This window comes from Hemiscyllium ocellatum, chromosome 34 (assembly GCF_020745735.1).
Source record: "Hemiscyllium ocellatum isolate sHemOce1 chromosome 34, sHemOce1.pat.X.cur, whole genome shotgun sequence".
NCBI classification, from domain to species: domain Eukaryota; kingdom Metazoa; phylum Chordata; class Chondrichthyes; order Orectolobiformes; family Hemiscylliidae; genus Hemiscyllium; species Hemiscyllium ocellatum.
In genome coordinates, this window is record NC_083434.1 from 25078961 (window position 1) to 25098425 (window position 19465).

Here is a 19465-nt window from a genome sequence, read left to right on the forward strand (position 1 = left end):
CTTCATGTATAAGTCAACCCTAGCTCTTCACAGTTACTGATCAATATTTATGAGTCAGTGTGCCAGTCCGTTGCGCTCCACTCAAGCTTTCCAGTCTGCTGGCCGCTCCATTCTGGGTTTTCCAGTCCACCAGCCATCACGATCTGTCTAGGTTTCCAGAATTACTGTAATCCTAGAATCAGTTTCCACAATTTCAGTTACCCCTGATTTACCAGTGTGAACATTCATGGAACATGGAACGTTCATGGACCGGGGGCTACTTGGAAGGTAAGTTTCCCTTTTTAAAAGATCATATGGATATAGACTTGTTTATGACAGTCTTTCTCTCGCTAGTACTTACAAACTTATTCCTACTCAAAGATGAAATGCAAATGACAATCAAGACTGGAGTACAATCTTTTTTCTTTACTGTGTGTCTTTATACTCAACCACAGTGGATATTACCTATATAGTATCAAAGTATAATTGTTTTCGCACTTTGTACAAGCTAGGTCCATTTTACTTTGCTTAACTTCCAAGATGATATTTTTTTTTTAAATATAGAGATTTGGCTTTTCTTTGTCCATTTTTTGACTCATCTGCAAATGTGTTGCTGGTCAAAGCACAGCAGGTTAGGCAGCATCTCAGGAATAGAGAATTCGACGTTTCGAGCTTTTACATTTTTTGACTCATACCAAGCATGAATTTCATCCCCTTGAAAACAAAACCGCGTGGACAAGCCTACCCATAATTTCAGTTCAGAAAGTGGTCTTCAAAACTCGACTGATTCACGAGTATATATGGTATCAACAAAAATCAACAACTGCAGGCAAAAATTGCACATCCACAATTTTTAACCTATGTTTAAACAAGCTCCAGACTCATGAATTTCATCATTCTCTGGGATTCTCAGGAACTGAACCCTCCCAAATAAAGAGGAATGATTGTAGTAAAGTCTCCAAAACAGCAAGGAGATAATAAACGGATGATTTGTGTTAGTAAAGATCATTGAGGGGTAAGTGAACCAGGACATGAAAATAACAGTGTCATAGTGTCACTTACATCCAAAAGACACACTTTATCCTAAAAACTGCATCCAAGTTGCAATGTGTCTACAATGCAATATTCCTTCATTACTGACAAGTATCAGCCAGTAAGGTGCTACACTACCGTGATAACATCATAGAACACAATAATACAGCAACAGGCTCTTCAGCCAAGCTTGTCTATGTCAACCATGATCCCATTCTAAATTACCTATTTTGCTATACATGGTCCATATCTGGATGGAGGTTTGCTCGCTGAACTGGAAGGTTCATTTTCAGATGCTTTGTCACTATACTAGGTAACATCTTCCGTGAGCCTCCAGATGAAGCACTGCTGATGATTCCTGCTTTCTATTTACATGTTTGGGTTGGTGATGTCATTTCCTATGGAGATGTCATTTCCTGTTTTTTTTCCTCAGGGGTGGTAAATCAGCTCCAAGTCAATATGTTTGTTGGTAAAGTTCCGATTGGAATGCCATGCTTCTACAAATTTTCGTGAATGTCTGTTTGGCTCAACCTAGGATGGATGTGTTGTCCCAGTCAAAGTGGTGTCCTTCCTCATCTGGACGTAAAGATACGAGTGAGAGTGGGTCATGTTGTTTTGTGGGCTAGTTAATGTTCATATATCCTGGGGCTAGTTTTCTGCCTGTTTGTCCAATGTAATGTTTATTACAGTCCTTACATGGTATTTCGCTTCATGTCTGTATAGGGTCTTTCAAGTTCAATTAGCTGCTGTTTTATAGTGTGTTGGTGGGTTTGTAGGTTACCATGATGCCAAGGGATCTGAGTGGTCTGGTAGTCATTTCTGAGATGTCTTTGAAGTAGGGGAGAGTGACTAGGGTTTTTGGACATGTTACATCTCCTTGTTTAGGTTATTTGCTGAGAAATCTGTGGACTGTGTTCATTGGGTACTGTTCTTTTTGAATACACTGTATAGGTGATTTTCCTCAACTCTGCAAATTTCCTCTGTGCTGCAGTGTGTGGTGGCTTGTTGGAGTAATATTCTGATGCAGCTTTGTTTGTGGACTTTGGGGTGATTGCTTCTGTAGTTCAACATTTTGTCCATACGAGTTGTTATCCTGTAGATGCTGGTTTGAAGTTCCCCATTGGCTTTTCGCTCTACTATGACATTTAGGAATGGCAGCTTGTTGTTGTTTTCCTCCTCTTTGCTGAATTTTATGCCAATAAGGGTATTATTGATGGTCTTGAAGGTTTCCTCTAATTTGTTTTGTTTAGTGTTGACAAAAGTGTCATCCACGTAGCGGACCCAAAGTTTGGGTTTGATGGTCGACAGAGCTATTTGTTCGAGTCTCTGTATTACTGTGTCTGATAAGAACCTTGATATCAAATATTCCATGTGTGTTCTGCTGTTTTGTCTGTAGGTTTTGTTGTTGTTGAAGGTGAAGTGGGTGGTAAGGCATAGGTCCACTAGTTTGATGATACTGTCCTTGCTGATGAAGTTGGTGGTATTTGGTGTATGTGTCTTTGGGTCTTCTAACAGTGTAGTCAGTGTTTCCTTAGTCAGGTTGATGTTGCTTGATGTGAACAGGGCTCTTACAAAGGAGATCATTATTTTATTCTCTTCTACCTTAGTTTTTTTCATGGTCAGGAATTCTTGGATGGAGTGATGTGAGTCTTGTATTAAGTGTTTTAGTCTTTGGCGTAGCACCTTGGCCAATCTGTAAGTTGGTGGTCCAGGGAGTGAGATTATGGGTCTGAGGGGGGCTCCTGGTTTGTGAATTTTGAGTAATCCGTAGAAGCGTGGTTTGTTGGATTCATCTGGTTTCATGTTTTAGAAGTTGGTCTTATTTCTCTCTCCAGATTTTTGAAGTTTTTTTTTAAAGTAGGGCTGTGATTCAGTTCTCTAGTTGTGGGGTCGACTCTAACGCCACTTGTTGGTAAGTGTTGGTATCTGCTAGTGCATTCACTTTCTCAATGTAGTCTGATTTAAAATGACTGTCAAACGTCCTTTGCCTGCAGGTAGGATAACAATGTTTTCATTTTTTTAAGTCTTTCTAGTGCTTTCCTTTCTTGTGTATTCAGTGTGTTTCCTTCCTTTTTCCTGCTTAAATGTTGGGGCGACTACCTGTCTGATAGTTTGCTGGGTTTCATCTGAGTTGGTTGTCTTTTAGTGTTGTTTCTAATGCTAAGAAATCTTTGTCAGCATCCTCGAAGTTGTAATTTAATCCTCTTACTAAGAGAGCTTTTGCAGCGTCTGGAAAGGGTCGGTCAGACAGACCCAACCCCACAATTAGAGAACTGAATCACAACCGTACTCAAAAAAACTTCAGAAATCTGGATGAATCTTACCACCCACCAAGAAAAACAACAGGAAATGACATCACCAACCCAAAGGAACCCAAACATAAATAGAAAGCAGGAATCATCAGCAGTGCTTCATCTGGAGGCTCACTAAAGGAGGTTACCTAGTTTGGTGATGAAACGTCTGAAAAGGAACCTTCCGGCTCAGCGAGCAAACCTACATCCAGAACCTCAATCTGAGCTACAAATCTTCTCAAAACTCACTAATGGTCCATATCATTCTCTTTCCTACCTATTCCTCTCACCTTAAAGCTATGTCCCCTAGCATTTAATATGTCCACCCAGAAAAAAAAGACGACTCTGACTAACCACCCTATCCATGCATCTCAATTTAATATACTTCTATCAGGTCACCCCTCAGCCTTCAGTGTTATCGCAAAAACAATCCAAGTTTGTCCAACCTCTCTTTATAGTGAATATACTCCAATTCAGGTAACATCCAGTTATACCTGTTTCACATACCCTACAAAGACACCATATCCATCTTTTACTGTGGTAAAGCCTTTCCATTTCCAACCAGCAACAAAGAATAAATACACAATGCTACATGGCCATGTATTGCTTAGAAATGACTATAAACTGCATTTTGTAATATCTACCTAATATCAGAGTCCTAAAGGGATCCTTATATGTACCGCATATACTGAAGTAATAGTCAAATGTTTTTGACTTTTTTTGAGGTTAAAATTATCAGGTCAACTATTACATGGATACTAATTTTGAGGGGCTGAAATTCATACTGTATCATTAGCTGAAGCCCAATTGATCTCAAATGAATAAAGACAAAAAATGATGAATTATGGTAATTCTGAAAACGCGGAGCAGAACTCAATGGCAAGTGGACTGGTAAGACCAGGAGCAGAGTGGAGCGGAGCAACCGGCAGAGTGGAAAGCTGGAGCAGGATGTGACAGCTGGTACACCGACCTGTAAACATTGATCTAACATCTGTGAGGAACCTTTACACGAGATACGTGGAAAATTCCAGGTTATTTGTCAAAAAAAAGGGGGTCAACTTTTACATGAGATTGACTATTAATCGATTATATACGGTGAACCTCATTTTAACTCAGATCTCAAGAGGTTGTGGAGTAGACAAAAAAAAAGGAAGCATGAAAAGATAATTACAACTGCTTGACACAAAATTCATTACAATCTCTGGCAGAAAATCACATGTGATCCAAGTACTAGTACAACTTCAATTATCCAAATATCTATTATCTGAACAATATCTCAAGTTCTTGTAAAAACAGCATTAGGCAACTCAGTATTCAATTATCAGTTAAATAGCATTATGGTGTGCATTGCCGGGTAGCAAAGGCATGTTCAATAACCAGCGACTAAAATTACTACTTGTTTACGATCAGATCAGATCAATTGTCTGAACAAAATACTTCCCCTGGCTCATTTGGATAATCAAGGTTGTATTGTACATGATCAGTACACCAGATTGGAAGAGTCAGACTGGTAACTAATGGCTATAGCTCGCTAAAACTACACATGAAGCAAGAACACCAACAGTACAAAATTTCCATGACCAGTATTAATATTGTCAAGTTCAAACATATTGTTTTCAGAAACATACAACTACAGTATCAAATTCAGTCCAGAGACAGAGCATCCTCAATCTGGGAATTCAGTCCATTATTCTCATAATAAACCTAGAAACAGTTGAGATCAGAGTCATGAATGGATATCATCCATGCACAGAGCTATTTTGTGAGCACAGGTAAACAAAATATGGGTAACATTCAAGATCACTTAAATGTGGATAAGTACCTATTGTACAAATTTATTTCACATTAGGTTGAACATTAAAGTGTGCAAAGAAGAGCCACCAGGATATTTCCAGCAATGGAAATTTTCAGCTGTGAGGGAAGACTGATAGCTATCTTCGTTGGAACAAAAAAAAAGCTCAGATGAAATTTAATCGCAGTGTACAAAATGATGAGGGATCTAGATAATTGGAAAGGGCATTTTTCCCTCACATAGAGAAATTAATAACCAAGGAAATTAAAGTATTCAGCAGGTTTTTTTTGGGTGGGGGTGTTCAGGAGGCATTTTCACAAAGGAGGTAATCGAAGGCTGGAACTTCCTCACTGCATTTAAAGTAGTGCTTGGATATGTAGCCCTGCAGATGGCAGTTAGTGCAAGTCAAATGCTTGAAAGTGGTGCAAGCTGGATAGTTCTTTATTAAACAGCAGACAAAATGGTGAATGATCTAAGTCATAAATTTTCTAATGTTTTAGATTTCTTATTGACTCGTAAAATTAAGATCAATACACACTGCAGATGGATACTGAAACAATGACCAGTTGGGGGCACTTGCAGTTAAAGGCAGAATTACAACATCTCAGCACAATGTCTAAAAGCAAAAAAGATCCAATGTTGCAGAAGGGCTAAGCTTATAGTCTTACTGACGAGGTACTGATCATGGACATACAGTCAAACAATCATTCAGCATGAGTTCAACACATCCATGCTAACCTGCTACGCTAAACTGAACTAGTCCCACTTGTTGACATTTGGTCCATATCCCTCTAAATCTTTCTTATTCATGCAGCTGTCCAAAATGTCTTTTAAATGTTGTAGTTGTACTCAACTCTACCATTTCTTCTGGCAGCTCATTCCATACATGCACCACCTTGTGAGAAAAAGCTGCCCTTCAGGTCTTTCTCCTCTCCCCTTAAATCTATATCCTCTAGTTTTACAATCTCCTGTCCTTGGAAAAAGCCCTTGGCTATTAACCATAACTATGCTCCTCATGATTTTATTAACCTCTATAAAAGGTCATCCCTCAGTCTCCAACACTCCAGGGAAAATAGCCCCAGTCTATGCTCCGTCTCTATAAACCCCAGGTCCCAGCAACATCCATGTACTTTTTTTTTGCAGGGCAACCAGAACATTACATAATATTCTAGAAGTGGCCTCATCAATGTCTTGCACAGCAGCAACATGGCATCCTAACTCCTTTATTTTGCTAAAGCTGATACAGATGGTATCAAAGAATTAAGGACAAATTTAAACATACTTTATGGAAGGTCAGTATTTTGTGGAAGGTCAAAGTACTGAAGAAAGATTTGGAAAAAAATATCAAGTATGGTAGGTACAAGACTAATTTTGGAAGGTCCAACTTATCACACGCATCAAATATTTATCCACTGCTAGGTGCATTCAACAGGTTTGTCCAGAAAGGAGAGGACCCTTAATGAGACATATCTTTGAGACGATCACATGAGATTAAGTTGTCACAGAACTGTTGAGGGTGCTTCAGAAGATGCTTAATAGATTCATACATTAAATAAGCTATTGTTCTTATTAGAATAGGTTGAACAGACTGGGCCGGTTTCTGCTGGAGTTGAGAAGCATGAGGGGTAACTTGATTGGAATGTGTAAGATCTTCAAAAGGCTTAGATGTGGAAAGAATGTTTATTCTTGCAGGTCAATCCAAACTAGGGAATACAATTCTAAAATCAGGGTTGCCCTTTTTAGGGATAGGAAGAAATGTCTTTTCTGAAGATTGTGCATCATTTTGGAACTCCTTGCCTCAGAAGATGGTGGACGAGGCATGATTAAATACTTTTAAGGCACAGGTAGTTAAGTCTTTGATGTCCTTGCCTAACAAATCTATTAGGGTAGTTGGAAAAGTGGAATTCAAAACAGCACTATCTTTTTGATTAGCACAATAGGCTCACAGGGCCTAATGTTACTAGTGCGATTATTTCATAAGCTATGAACAGAAATCACTTTTAGGTGGCAGTTACTTTGCTTATTCATTTCAGATTTTATGCAATTCATGTAATAAGAGCTGTTTTCAAATAGTTTGAATTGCCAGAAAATACACAGTAGAAATTCCAGTGCAATTGCACTGCAAGATCATTCACACAAAAGCATTCCTCTGTGGAAATCCATAACTTAACCAACACCAATATATTCAAACAACTCCTTAATACGGTACCATACTATCACAGAAACAATAGTTCTCTAGACTCTGTCTTACATGAGATTATGAAAATTATATTTTGCTGAATTTTCTTTCCACTAGAAATTGAAACAAATTTATATAGAGTGCAGTGCACAGATCTGCTTAAGCAATTTCCAATTTGATATTCTAAGAAACAGTCACAAGAATAGCCTGGACTGACATTCTATAAAAGAATGAAAACTTACCATCTGGTTATATTCACAGCTAGAGAGAGAATTAAAGTGGAAGACTGTAGAAAGACAAGAGAGAAAATATAGAAATGGGATATTATACTCCATTGGAATATATACAGAAATGAGTAAAAACACTGCTTCAAGAAGTCAGAACTTTCAGAGAGTCACTACAATCAGAATAGTTTTTAAAAACAGTCTCCCTCTAGAGGGTGAAATTGAAAGTATAAAAAGAGAATGTGATCAATCAAAATATGATTAAACAACTGGAAACAGAACTGTGACCAACATTGAAATAGTAGGATCACGCCATCTACTGAACATCCATCAAATACCAAAGGAAACAAGTAGTTTTTGAAATATTTTGCAAGAATAAAATAAAATAGCATGTAGGCCATTTCACCAACACGTTCAAGACAAGCAATGGTAGGTGCACTGAGAGCTGGCTGCACTCGCTTGTAATTGAGCTAGGGAGCGGTGTATGAAGCAAGAGAATTTATGGGAAAAAAACCCAATAATTTCTGATGATGGTAGTAAAGGTAAAGTTGAGGAAAGATTGAAAGAATTAAAAAGTGAAATTAAAACCAAAAATAAATCTAGTATAGTATAAAGTAAAACTGATGATAAATTGCAAGAAACATGAATAAAATGATATACTCTGGCTTTTCTTTACTCCTTCTGGGACTGATCAGATATTGTATATTCATGTAAAGTTCACAAAAAAAAACTCATCATGTTTGACAAGGCAAATGTTTAAAGAACAGCAGAAAATATAGACAGGATACAACTGAGGTAGAAGGAAATCTCCTGCTTTACGCATGGTGGAATGTAACATATGTTGGAAGTTGTTGTTACGAAATAAAATGTAGTGCACATCCCATCTTTTGTTTTTATCTTGTAGAATGCACAGTTTGACACAATAAGCAGGTTTCATGAATTAAAACTCTACATAACTTTAATAAGACATGAATGAAAATAATAATTTCCGAAGAAAATCAAAATAATATTACCTCCTGTTCTTCAAATATAGGTTGATATTTTTCCAATGATAGCCTTTTTAGGATACTGGATAATTCATCTGGAGAAATATAATACAAAAGGAGGTAAGATCAACTAATGTTATTTTAAAACTAAAATTTAGTGTTAGGGTGAAAGGGTAGGTATAGGGAATGCTGGATGACTAAAGAAATTGAAAGCTTGCTTAAGAAAAAGAAGGAAGCATATGTAAGGTATAGACAGGATAGATCAAGTGAATCCTTAGAAAAGCATAAAGGAAGTAGGAGTATACTTAAGGTGGAAATCCAGATGGCAAAAAAAAACGGGACATGAGATAGCTTTGGCAAAGAGAATTAAGGAGAATCCAAAGAGTTTTTACAAGTACATTAAGGACAAAAGGATAACTAGGGAGAGAATAGGGCCCCTCAAAAGATCAGCAAGGGCAGCCTTTGTGTGGAGCCGCAGAAAATGGGAGATACTAAAAGAATATTTTGCAGCAGTATTTACTGTGGAAAAGGATATGGAAGATATAGACTGTAGGGAAATAGATGGTGATACCTTGCAAAATGTCCATGTTACAGAGGAGGAAGTGCTGGATATCTTGAAACACATAAAGGTGGATAAATCCCCAGGACCTGATCAGATGTACCCTAGAACCCTGTGGGAAGCTACAGAAGTGATTACTGGGCCTCTTGCTAGGATATTTATATCATCAATAGTCACAGGTGAGGTGCCAGAAGACTGGAGGTTGGCTAACATGGTTCTACTCTTTAAGAAGGGTAGTAAGGACAAGCCAGGGAACTATAGACCAATGAGCCTGACGTCAGTGGTGGGCAAGTTGTTGGAGGGAATCTTGAGGGACAGGATGTACATGTATTTGGAAAGGCAAGGACTAATTGGGGATAGTCAACATGGCTTTGTGCGTGGGAAATCATTTCTCAAACTTGATGGAGGTTTTTGAAGTAATAAAGAGGATTAATGAGGGCAGAGCAGTAGATGTGATCTATATGGACTTCAGTCAGGCGTTTGACAAGGTTCCCCATGGGAGACTGGTTAGCAAGGTTAGATCTCACAGAATAAAGGGAGAACTAGCCATTTGGATACAGAACTGGCTCAAAGGTAGAAGACAGAGGGTTGTTTTTCAGACTGGAGGCCTGTGACCAGTGGAGTGCCACAAGGATCAGTGCTGGGTCCTCTACTTTTTGTCATTTACATAAATGATTTGGATGCGAGCATAAGAGGTATAGTTAGTAAGTTTGGAGGTGACACCAAAATTGGAGGTGTGACGGACAGCGAAGAAGGTTACCTTAGATTACAACAGGATCATCAGATGGGCCAATGGGCTGTGAAGTGGCAGATGGAGTTTAACTCAGATAAATACGAGGTGCTGCATTTTGGAATAACAAATCTTAGCAGGACTAATACACTTAATGGTAAGGTCCGAAGGAGTGTTATTGAACAAAGAGGCCTTGGAGTGCAGGTTCATAGCTCCTTGAAAGTGGAGTCGCAGGTAGATAGGATAGTGAAGGCAGCGTTTGGTATGCTTTCTTTTATTGGTCAGAGTATGAGTACAGGAGTTGGGAGGTCATGTTGCGGCTGTACAGGACATTGGTTAGGCCAGTGTTGGAATATTGCGTGCAATTCTGATCTCCTTCCTATCAGAAAGACGTTGTGAAACTTGAAAGGGTTCAGAAAAGATTTACAAGGATGTTGTCTGGGTTGGAGGATTTGAGCTATAGGGAGAGGCTGAACAGGCTGGAGCGGTTTTCCCTGGAGCATTAGAGGCGGAGGGGTGACCGTATAGAGGTTTATAAAATCACGAGGGGCATGAATAGGATAAATAGACAAAGTCTATTTCCCTGGGGTGGGGGGAGTCCAGAACTAGAGGGTATAGGTTTAGGGTGAGAAGGGAAAGATGTAAAAGGGACCTAAAGGGTAACGTTTTCACGCAGAGGATGGCATGTGTGTGGAATGAGCTGCCAGAGGAAGTGGTGGAGGCTGGTACAACTGCAACATTTAAAAGACATTTGGATGGGTCTATGAATAAGAAGGTTTGGAGGGATATGGGCCGGGTGCTCGCAGGTGGGACTAGATTGGGTTGGGATATCTGGTCGGCATGGACGGGTTGGATCAAAGGGTCTGTTTCTATGCTGTACATCTCTATGACTCTAATTGGACTACGTTGGAATTCGATCTTGCAAAAGAAAAGTTGAAGGAGGAATACTGTATGCTCCTCTGCATAGGACAAAATCAAAGCAGATTTAACTTCACACTCAGTTTCACAGAGAAAACATAAACAATGACCATCTCAATACTTGGTGCTGTTAGCAAGAGTTTTAAGATTTTGATTCGGTGACAGTGAAGTAATAGTGATCTAATTTCAAGTAGGCCAAGTAACTAACTAAGTGGAAGGCATTATTATAAGCATGGATAGGGGTTGGCTAACTACCAGAAAACAAAGATGATTAATTTTCAGGTTGCCAAACAAATTAGTTAAGTGCCAGTGGATCAGTGGATTAGTGTCAGAACATCAACATTTCTAATCTACATTAAAAACTTGGACAAAGAGCCAAATGCATCTACCCAAACAGAATTCAATCTTGATTTTCTCAGAGATTGGGAAATATTTGCAACTCACTGCCTGAAAATTATTGGAAGGATGTTGGACTATTCAACACTTTGTCCATCACCTCCTTAAATTATTCAATGTTCCAACATCCACTGTACTCTGAAGTAATGAATTCCACAGATTTATGACCCTTTCAAAGTAATTTCTCCTCACTGGTTTTGAATCTGCCATCCCTTGGCTGAAAGCTTAGATTTCTCCTTCTATGTCGAAAACTATAATGTGGTGGAAACAAAGAACGCTTGCACACAGGTTAAGCAGGTACTCAGAAAGGCAAAGCGACTTTGTGCCCTTATTTTAAGGGGGCTGAAGAGTAACAGTGGGGACGTCTTAATACAACTATATAGCAGTGAGATATCAGGAGTACTAGTAGTAGTTTTGGTCCTCTTATTTCAGGGAAGGTATTACTTCATTGCAGGTAGTTCAGAGAAAGATTCATTGTTTGGGGCGGGGGGTTGTCAAGATTGAGCAGGGTGAGACTTTACTCATTGGAAATTTTGATGAATGAGGGGTGATTTAATTGAAATATACAAGGTTCTTGGGACTGACAGGATAAATACTGAAAAGGTGATTCCCCTCACGGGGAGTCTAGGACCAGAGGGCATAATCCCAGAATAAAGGGCACCAACGTATGATAGAGCCGAGGAGGAATTTCTTCTGAGGGTTGCCAAAGAGACCGCAGAGGGTAGTACATCAAAAGTGTGAGGTTATGCACTTTGGTAGGAAGAATAAAAGGTGTAGACTATTTTCTAAATGATGAAAGGCTTTGGAAATATGAAGTACAAAGGGCCTTATTGTACAAGGAGCAGTTGAGGACTTTGGGTTCGTCTTGGAGTTGAGAAGGATTGGTAGGGGGTGGGGGTGTTGTCTCATTGCAACTTCCAACATACTCAGAGGCCGGACATGGAGATGATGATTCCATTCCCAAAAGGTGCAGCCTCAGAGTGAAGGGATGACACTTTTGAATTCACATGAGGAGGAATTTCTTCAGCCAGAGAATGGTAAACTTGTGGATGTTGACCAGACACATTCCAATCTGCATTCCCTGGACTAGAAGACATAGGAGCAAACATTGATTATGCCAACCATCAAATTTGCTCTGCCATTTAATAAACTCATGATGTATTTGATAATACTCAACTCCACTTTCCTGCCTTTTCCCCATAGCCACTGACACTCTTACTGATCAAATATTAATTTTAGCCTTGAATATATTTAATAACCAGATTCTACGGTTAAAAAAAAGCCACAAATTCACTACCTCAAAGAAGAAATTCCTCCTCATTCTTTTTTGAAATGCATGTATTTATTGAAAACATTTTTCACTCTTTCACAAAAAAACAAACCAAAATGAGTTATAAAAGTGCAAATGTACAAAAATGTAGAAATAATATCTTACTATATTACAGTAACATTGATAATAAACCATCTACCCCATTCAAGATACACAGTCATCTCATATTTACTTAACTTAAACCAAATTAGCATAAACCCAAACTAAATAAAACACTTAAATTATACTGCATTGTACTATATTACATTACTCCACTTGTGCACCTCCATTGAAGCCCCAATCATCAGGAGCAAGTTATTATACCCATATTTATTAGGCCTTCCCCCAGTACTCCCCAGGATCGCTGGACCACTATACATGGCCCTCGTCACTATATAAAGGCCCTAGTCAGTACTGCCAACAGACCATGTCCATGTAATTTAGAAAGGGTTGCCATGTCTCAGAAAATTGCTCCATTCCAAGGTGCATCATACCCGTCAGGTAATCTTGAGGGACATACTCCATCACAAGTCTGTGTCACCCTGCAAGACCTGGAGGTTTTTCTGATATCCAATTCATTAGGATGTTCTTTCTCACACTGTGTGCAAGAATTCTGAATAACCTCTTCCCGTCCCACAGAAGGAACACCTGATCCTCCCTAACTTCCATTCCCAGGATCATCTCCAGCTCATTTGCGAAGTCTTAAGCAAATTGCCCTCACACTGCCACATTATCCTCCATGCTTTTACTGTATTTTTAATAATTGGACTCTCAAAGTGCTCAAATACAGATCCCATCTTATCCATAATAATAAGTTTATGAGGGGACATTTCACCTGCAAGGCCTCTACATCAAGCCATTTCGAATTCGAGTCATTGCACACCCATCTTCCCACATATGACAACAGGGTGCCTATTTGGTATCTCTTCAGATCTGGGAGGTCCATCCCCTCCCCGCATATCTTGCGCAAGTTGCAACTTGGTAAATTTAATTAGGGGGTGCCTATGGCACCAAATAAATGATGCAAGCCATCCTGCAAACCTCCGCAGCACCTGTTTGGGTATTAACAATGGGAGCATCCTCATTGGATATATCAACCAAGGAAGAACATGCATTTTAATCAAGGCTAAATGGCCCAGCCATGATATGGGTGGTCCCTTCCATTGCTGCTACTTTGTTGTCTCAAACAGCTACACAAAGTTAGCTCCAAAGAGCTGCCGGACATCAGGGGTAATAAAAGAAAATTCCCAGAGAAAACCTTTCTGCAACCATTAAAAAGAAACTCCATTCCACCCTCCAGGTTCGGTACTTCCACCAATTCCCCCCATTCAGGTGAAGGCACCTCCGCACATCCACTAGCCTGAACTCGCAGAAATCCACGAACTGTCTAGATTGCCAAGGTGTACCCAACAGCCCTCTTGGCATCCTGTCTACCCCAGTCTCCATGAAAATTAAAGTCTCCTTCTATAATTGTATGGCACAGTCCAACAGCCATTAATTGAGAAACTGCATCAACTAAAAATTTGAGGGGATGGATAGGGGGGCAGTAAATGTCCAGGATGCCATACTCTTCTCCATATATCAGCACCTTGAGAATGATGAACTGTCCATACCCATCGTTGACTTGATCGGTCACCTGAAATGGGAGGTTCTTTCGTACCAGTATGACCACTCCTCTAAAAGAGGAAAAGAATACCCTATCGTATTCCACTGCTGTAACCTTAGATAATCCCCAGTCAAATGCGTCTCTTGTAAATAGCGTGATGTCAACCCTTTCCTAAGATTTCAGAGCACTTTCTTCCTTTTAATGGGGGAATGGCTCCCCTTTACGTTCTAGATGCACCAACTGAACAAATCGCTAGCCATGACTGAACACTACAGCCCACAGTCCAAGAGGAAGAAGCCCATTCAATGTGCAATGAGTGGAGAAATTTTTTTTATCAAATCTAAAGACTATTTAAACCCCACATTTAAACCCCACACATCTTTACATCAAACGAGTAACCACCCCACCCCCAACAAAACAGAACAATAGAATAACTAATAACCATCACAAAAGATATAATAAAACATAGCAGATTTTATACCAAAGCAATACCAAAGCCTAATACGCCCAAGAGTCCAAAAGGGAAAAGAATGAAAAGAGAGAAGATTTTTTAGAAAAGTAAAATTATGGCATTGTCTGCACACATCTTTTCCTCAACCGCCCTCAGCCAAAGTCTATCATTTCAGCGAATTCAAAAATTCTTTTACTTTTTCCGCCAAGTCGAATTTGTAGACAGTTTCCTCATAATTGAAACGTAGTACTGCCAGGTACCTCACAGAATACTGAATGTTTAAATCTCTTAATTTTTTCTTTAGATCATCAAATGTCTTCCTTTTCTTCATTATGCCCCAGAAAAGTCATGAAAAAAACATTATCTTCAAACTTTATAAGCCTAAGCCTGTGGATCTCTTGTAGCTATTTCTATTTTTAATTGCTTTTCTTTTTAATGTTGAAGTCACACTAGGACCAGGCAGGGGGTGCTGGGCCTGCCCAGATCTACACATCACAATCCAATGGGCCCACTCCACACAAACTCACCCAGGCTGGACTCAATCTCCAACCCCAGCAACTCTGGAAGCCACCTCTTGAGAAAAAATTGACAAGGTTTTCACCTTTTTCACACTCCAGTAAGCTGAAGACTCGCAGAATTTTTTTCTGACCTCTATTTTCGAGGTCGTCTACTTGTTCCTGCAGGGCCTGAACCTGGCCTTCCAAGACTCAGACCCACATCTCAGAGCTCGCTGTCGCAGCCTCCAAAGCCACAGTGCTCTTTTCCACTGCTTCTACATGCTGATCCAAAGCCTGGATCGCCTACTCGTGGTTTGTCAGCATGGCACTAAAGCGGTTCCAACGCTCCCTCAACTTTTTCACAGAATTTTGCGAACTCCATTAGTAAATGCTGTTACTCCACTGAATTAAGGGAGACGCCACAGGAGTCAAGGTAACGACTGCAGGTATGCCTGATATAGGTGGGGAGTTCCCTGCCTGCTGTGCTCCCTTTCCCTTGGATGTCTTCATTTCAGGTCTAGATCTGTCAAATCTTAATTTAAAAAGGCTGTAGGTATTCTACATGCTTTACATTACAAACTTTCCTCAGTGGTGACTAATTTGGGAGAGAGAAGCCCACCTTGCTTGGAGTATGGCACAGTGCTCATCACAGCTGACTGTTCAGACTGCTGCCATCTTGAATTTCCCCTCATTCTCTCATATGGCCAAGTTCCTAACCTGAGATTACACCCTCAAGGTCCTAGACTCTCATGAAACTAATATGCTGTTACAGCAACAAATTCTGCAACTACCGTTCTGTTCAAAAACACCCTCTTTTTCACTTTTGGCAACACCTCCATTAATGTCCTTTGCTCTAGTTAGTTGGTTAGCTCAGGAGTGATGACAACAGCGTGGTGTGAATTCACATGTTGGCTAAGGCTACCATGAAGGACACTTATTCTCAACCTCTCCCTCGCATGAGGCATGGTGACCCTAATATTAAACTACAGATAACTGTCCCTGTCTAATGAGCAGCCCTCTGCTCTGTTAAGTCTGTAGCAACTTCTCTTCACTATATGACACCATCCTTTTTCCAGAGTTCAGCTCCTTAAACTAAGAGCCCATTGTGTAAGAGGTAGTACATCAACAGGGATAAAAGATTAGCTAACTAATAGAATACATAGTTGGGATAAGGGGATATTTTCAGGATGGCAATCTGTAACCAGACAAGTGCCACAGTTATTTACAATATGTATCAATGATTTGAATGAGGAAACTGAATGTTTTATAGTCAAGTTTGCAGATGATACAAAAATACATAACATGTATCTTTCATATTTTTGGGTATTAATTGAAACCTTCAAAAGTATTGTATTTTCATAACTACCAACATTCATAGGTTTTATTCCACCCTTAGTTGCTCTGATAACTGCTGAGTCCTGCTGGAGAGAAATGTAAAATATCCAAATTACAAATATGCATTACCTTCATCTGTGAGAGTTCCACTGCTGGACCCACCACTGCTCTTAGACTGCTGATGTGAAGACGAGGACAGTGATGATTCGCCTTGTGGACTTTTAGGGGTAGGAGACGGTGATGGAGTCAGAGTAGGAGAGGTGCTTTTTGAATTTGATGATGTACAAGATGATGGACGCTGTTTCCCACATTTCTACATCAACAGAAGATATAATTGGTGTAATTTGACACGAGTCATTCTAGAGCAACACCAGTTTAATTTATTTGTAAAATAAAATACTGTCCATGCTCTGCTCACTGTGAAGCCATCTGCATTTTTTAATCAATATAATACAGTACAAAATCAAGAAAATAATGAGTTAGGAAAAGACGAGCTCGATCAAGCATATCCTTCATTTTAATGCCTAGAACACCATAACTAGACAATTTGGTCCTCCATGACAAGCCCAGGTAATCTCCTGGAAAAGGGCAAAAAAAGTCCGATATAAGAGTCAAAGTGAAACTCTCAAATTGCTCTTCAACACTATAAAACAAACAAAAGTAGTCCAGGAAAACAACAGTTTATATCAAAACTTAGTATCTACTTTACAGCTTAGCACATTTTTAAACTGACTTGTGAACACGAGAGGAAGGAGCACTTGAGTTTCTTCGCTTCATCTTTTACAAATTGACAAACATAACAGTGCCAGCATAGGTTTTTTTTTGGTTCAGGCATAGTGACCTTTCAAACTCTTGGCAGAAGAAATATATATTGATGACTCCAAATCAATCACTACTCCAGTTTTTATTAGTTATCAATCCAGAAACTGTTAAAGTTAATTTAACTACTTATCTGGATGCTGATTAGAACAACGCTATGAATGCAACATTAAGGAGTATGTTATTGTACACAAAGCCAAATGTTGCATTATTCAAATACCCCAATTCACCAAGTCCCATGACTGATTTTAATCAAAGGCTAGAAAATAGATACCTGTATAATGCAGTTACTCTCAGTTGGTGAGACTGGCAGTTCAGGAAGGCTAGTTTCGATTGAGGTTGGGTGAGGCAAAATCTCAGACCTGGTTGTTTTTAGTTCAGGCAAGCCTGCTGCTTTTCGTCTTTGGGCAGCAATTTGTGACAAGACATTATCTGAATTTCCTCCTGCAAATTTAAAAACACAATTTCACAGTTATATTCTTACACTGCTGATAAGAGACGGTCACCAAGTTGAAGGTCATAGGGGTGTCTCGACTAATTCCAAATATCAAGCATGCAGCAAAGAAAGCCATGCAGAGCAGGTTGAGGAAAGACAATGGTGAGCACCCACTGTCCTATCCACCTAACTTCTAGCAGTTTAATGATGGTACAAACATAGCCCTGGTAGTCCGTTTTTTTATTTTTTCCCATGCTCCCAAGCAAAAGGCTACAGTCATTCTAACCGCTGTCCTCACAAGAGGGCCTGACAAGTTAGTCCAATATGTCTTAAAAAGACACATGTTACGACAGTGGAGAACTCCAGTTAATTAAACCAAACACCCAGAAAAGCTCACCTCAATTAAATCTGTTAAAATGTAAGTGTACAGAGAACTCCCAAATACCATTTAAAGAGACTAACATCAATTTTTTTTAGCTCTAAAAATGAACATTAAACAACAACTATTAAACAACTGCTTATTACCTGCCTTCAATTTGATAACAATATGCTGTCCCAATAAGATACTTATTGAAATTACATCAACTTAATTTCAAAACCACACAGCCGCTGTTGTCTTTAGTGTCTGTCTTCTTCCAGCTTAAGATCTCCCTGGGTTGTCGTATTTCTTTTTACTGCAAATTTGTTTCACATGAAAAGGTACCTTTAATGAACAGTGTTCCTAGTTACTTGGGTCTCTCTCAATGGCAGTTGTTGTCTCTGCAATTTTTAAAATGTCCGCATTTTTACATCCCCAACTTTGGATCATCTCATTGGCAAAACAGTAAATTCAAACTCGATTGGGTTTTAGTATCCTGGGACATAATTTAAGCTGATTGGTTAAATTCAGATTGTTGTCAAAATAGCAAACAACTCCATATCCATTTCACAGCTAAATGTTACCTATTTTCAAGTACACTATGGGACTGTCATCTATTCATATTCAGGTCCTTATAAACTCTCAGTTCAGAACAATATTCACTCTCTCAAAGGTACAGTACACATCTTCAACCTCAAACAAATTTGAGCGCTCCTTCAATATACTAAAATATTTATCCTTCAACAGTTTATGCTCACAACTTGTTCAGATACACTTCATCACATCAGAAGTCACTAACTGACTCTTCTTCCGAGCTTCATTAATTTTAATGACCTCACAATCCTGGTTTTCTATAATCAATTACCTCCATAAACATCAAGTACAGGGTTAATAGATTTTAGTCTATTTTTGTACCTGCCTCAGCTGCACATTCTTCTTCCTCTCATCTTAACAAGAAGAAGAAAACAATTAGAACTCCCAGCTCTGCCAGAAGTTCCTGCTAAGATTTATCATATTCCCTTAATTTCAATACAATAAAACAACTCTAAGACTAACACAAAATATTCACATAACTGTGATAAGTTATCCCTTCAATGTTAGGCATGATTTACCACACCAGCTTTTTCAGTCAGTTTCATGAAATTGTACCTACATCTTTTCATTTTGATCCAGCAAACCCACAATGTGTGTTTTCGGCTCCTTTCTTCTACTTATCTATCTGTTCCAAAGATCTGCATGACATGCCTCAAAGATTATACAAAATGCAAGTGACTACGTATGCAGCTGCCTCAATCTACATGTTAGCACATTATAATATATTAAATTGGTTTGTTAGGACTTTCCCTTAACAAATGTAAGCCAAATCTCAGCAGCTTGTATCAATATAGATATTACACCAGCTTTCCTTAAATAACTCTAAAATTTCTCTCTTGAAACAGAAGAACTTGTCTATGTTTCCCCTGTCCCCCTCACATATTCCTGTTAATTACCTTACATTTGACATTCTGCAATCTGATAATCCACATATCCAAGAACTCACTAAATTAATTGAGCCACTAGTTCTGCTA

At 39.1% G+C, this 19465-nt stretch overlaps 1 protein-coding gene across 3 annotated transcripts in view; it reads right to left on the bottom strand.

Annotated features, from left to right (window-relative positions):
- The window catches only part of LOC132832274 (ankyrin repeat and SAM domain-containing protein 6-like), a 53791-nt gene that overhangs the window by 4368 nt on the left and 29958 nt on the right, over positions 1–19465 (bottom strand). For 2 of the 3 annotated variants that reach the window (XM_060850129.1, XM_060850126.1), the window contains exons 10-12: positions 17378–17547; positions 16414–16597; positions 8511–8578 (exon numbers count right to left, since the gene is read on the bottom strand). In XM_060850129.1, coding sequence (XP_060706112.1) covers positions 8511–8578; positions 16414–16597; positions 17378–17547 — 422 coding nt within the window. Of the gene's footprint in view, positions 1–7515; positions 7560–8510; positions 8579–16413; positions 16598–17377; positions 17548–19465 lie in introns of all 3 variants that reach the window. The other variant, XM_060850130.1, reaches the window with a different exon arrangement.